We start from the raw sequence: 1,293 nt of genomic DNA on the forward strand, positions 1-1,293 counted from the left end.
GGCACGCTAACAAAGGTATAAAGTGTGCTTGTGATCCAGCAAGGAAGCAAAGGACAGGACAGGGAGGGTGCACAATGGGAGGTCCCGTTCTAAGTGTGGAAGTGACGTCAGAACATAAAGACTTCATCTTATTTGTGACCTATGTGTTTAGCTCCTTTTTTGGTAAAATGACAAAGCACCCTCAGCCCACCTGTTTCTGAAACTCCCACTACCACTAAGCAGAGTTGCCTAGGACTCCACAGCTTAAGACGTCCATCCTCGCATCCACTCTCAAGGGAGCAAGGTGGACACCTTCTAGTGGTGCACCTGGACATGTCTGGAAGCCTTCACGTCTTTTAAAAATAAAGCTGGTCCAGAATAGAGAGAGAGGCTGCCATGGAGGCGAATGAGGGGTGCCCGGGTGATGCTGAAGACAGAGGTGTGCTGCCCTGCCCAGGACATGTGGGTGACAACAGCATTGGCTTTTGCAGGAGGGAGTTCCAGCCCAATGGAAGAAGGCACCCTTTCTCTGGGACCTTCGAGACCAGGTATTCCTGCTTCCTTCTGGCCCAAGTGGCTGCCCTGGTCTCAACAGACCTGCAGGAGTTAAAGCCTTCCTTAAGGCTCAGGCACTCCTTTCCCACATGAACAAAGATTGAGCTCATGGCCCCTTCCCATGGTTGCTGTTCATCTGAAAGGCTGCCACTCACCTTGTGGAGGGTAGTGGGGTGGCGGGGGGGAGGCGAAGTCCAGCTTGTCCTTCAGGTCCTCCTCATTCTCCTTCTGCCACTGTAGGCCGACTTTCTCCCAGAGGCTGGCGGCCAACTGCCTGCAGCACAACAGAGACAATCAACAGTTCAGGGCTCTCTCACTGCAGGAGGAGAGTTCTGCGGTACTGCTCCTTACTGAGCCAGGGTGTGGGTCAAGTCACCTTCACTGGGCGAGATAGTGGAAAGTCCCATATCCCTGAAAGAGCAAACCAGAAATTCCAGTGGGCTTTTCATCACTTTACTGACCACACTAAAAGGTGGCTGATTTCTATCCATGTGCCCAATCAAAATGTTAAAAAGATGCAAAATAATATTTTAAAAGTTACAGAGACCTTCTGGATGTCACACAATCTCATAACACCTAGAATACGGGGACAAGGGCAGGTTTCTATGAGAAATTCTGAAACAAAGAGAAGCAATCATTGCTGTAAATGACAATTTAGGAAAAGCAAGTGCCTGATAAACCAGAAAACAAATGAATCGACTGTTGTCAACCAAAGACACGCCTACGTCAAGAGGCCCAAGGGTAGGCTATAATTAGCTG

General features: G+C 49.6%; 1 protein-coding gene across 1 annotated transcript in view; it reads right to left on the reverse strand.

Moving 5' to 3' along the window:
* Nucleotides 1-294: 294 nt before the first annotated feature.
* LOC103609784 (HEAT repeat-containing protein 2-like) overlaps nucleotides 295-1,293 on the reverse strand; it is a 14,115-nt gene continuing 13,116 nt past the window's right edge. Inside the window, exons 4-5 of the mRNA XM_008594071.1 lie at nucleotides 690-808; nucleotides 295-428 (exon numbers count right to left, since the gene is read on the reverse strand). Coding sequence (XP_008592293.1) covers nucleotides 295-428; nucleotides 690-808 — 253 coding nt within the window. The remainder of the gene's footprint in view (nucleotides 429-689; nucleotides 809-1,293) is intronic.

The sequence above is a fragment of the Galeopterus variegatus genome, unplaced genomic scaffold (genome assembly GCF_000696425.1).
Source record: "Galeopterus variegatus unplaced genomic scaffold, G_variegatus-3.0.2 Scaffold10085, whole genome shotgun sequence".
Classification (NCBI taxonomy): Eukaryota; Metazoa; Chordata; class Mammalia; order Dermoptera; family Cynocephalidae; genus Galeopterus; species Galeopterus variegatus.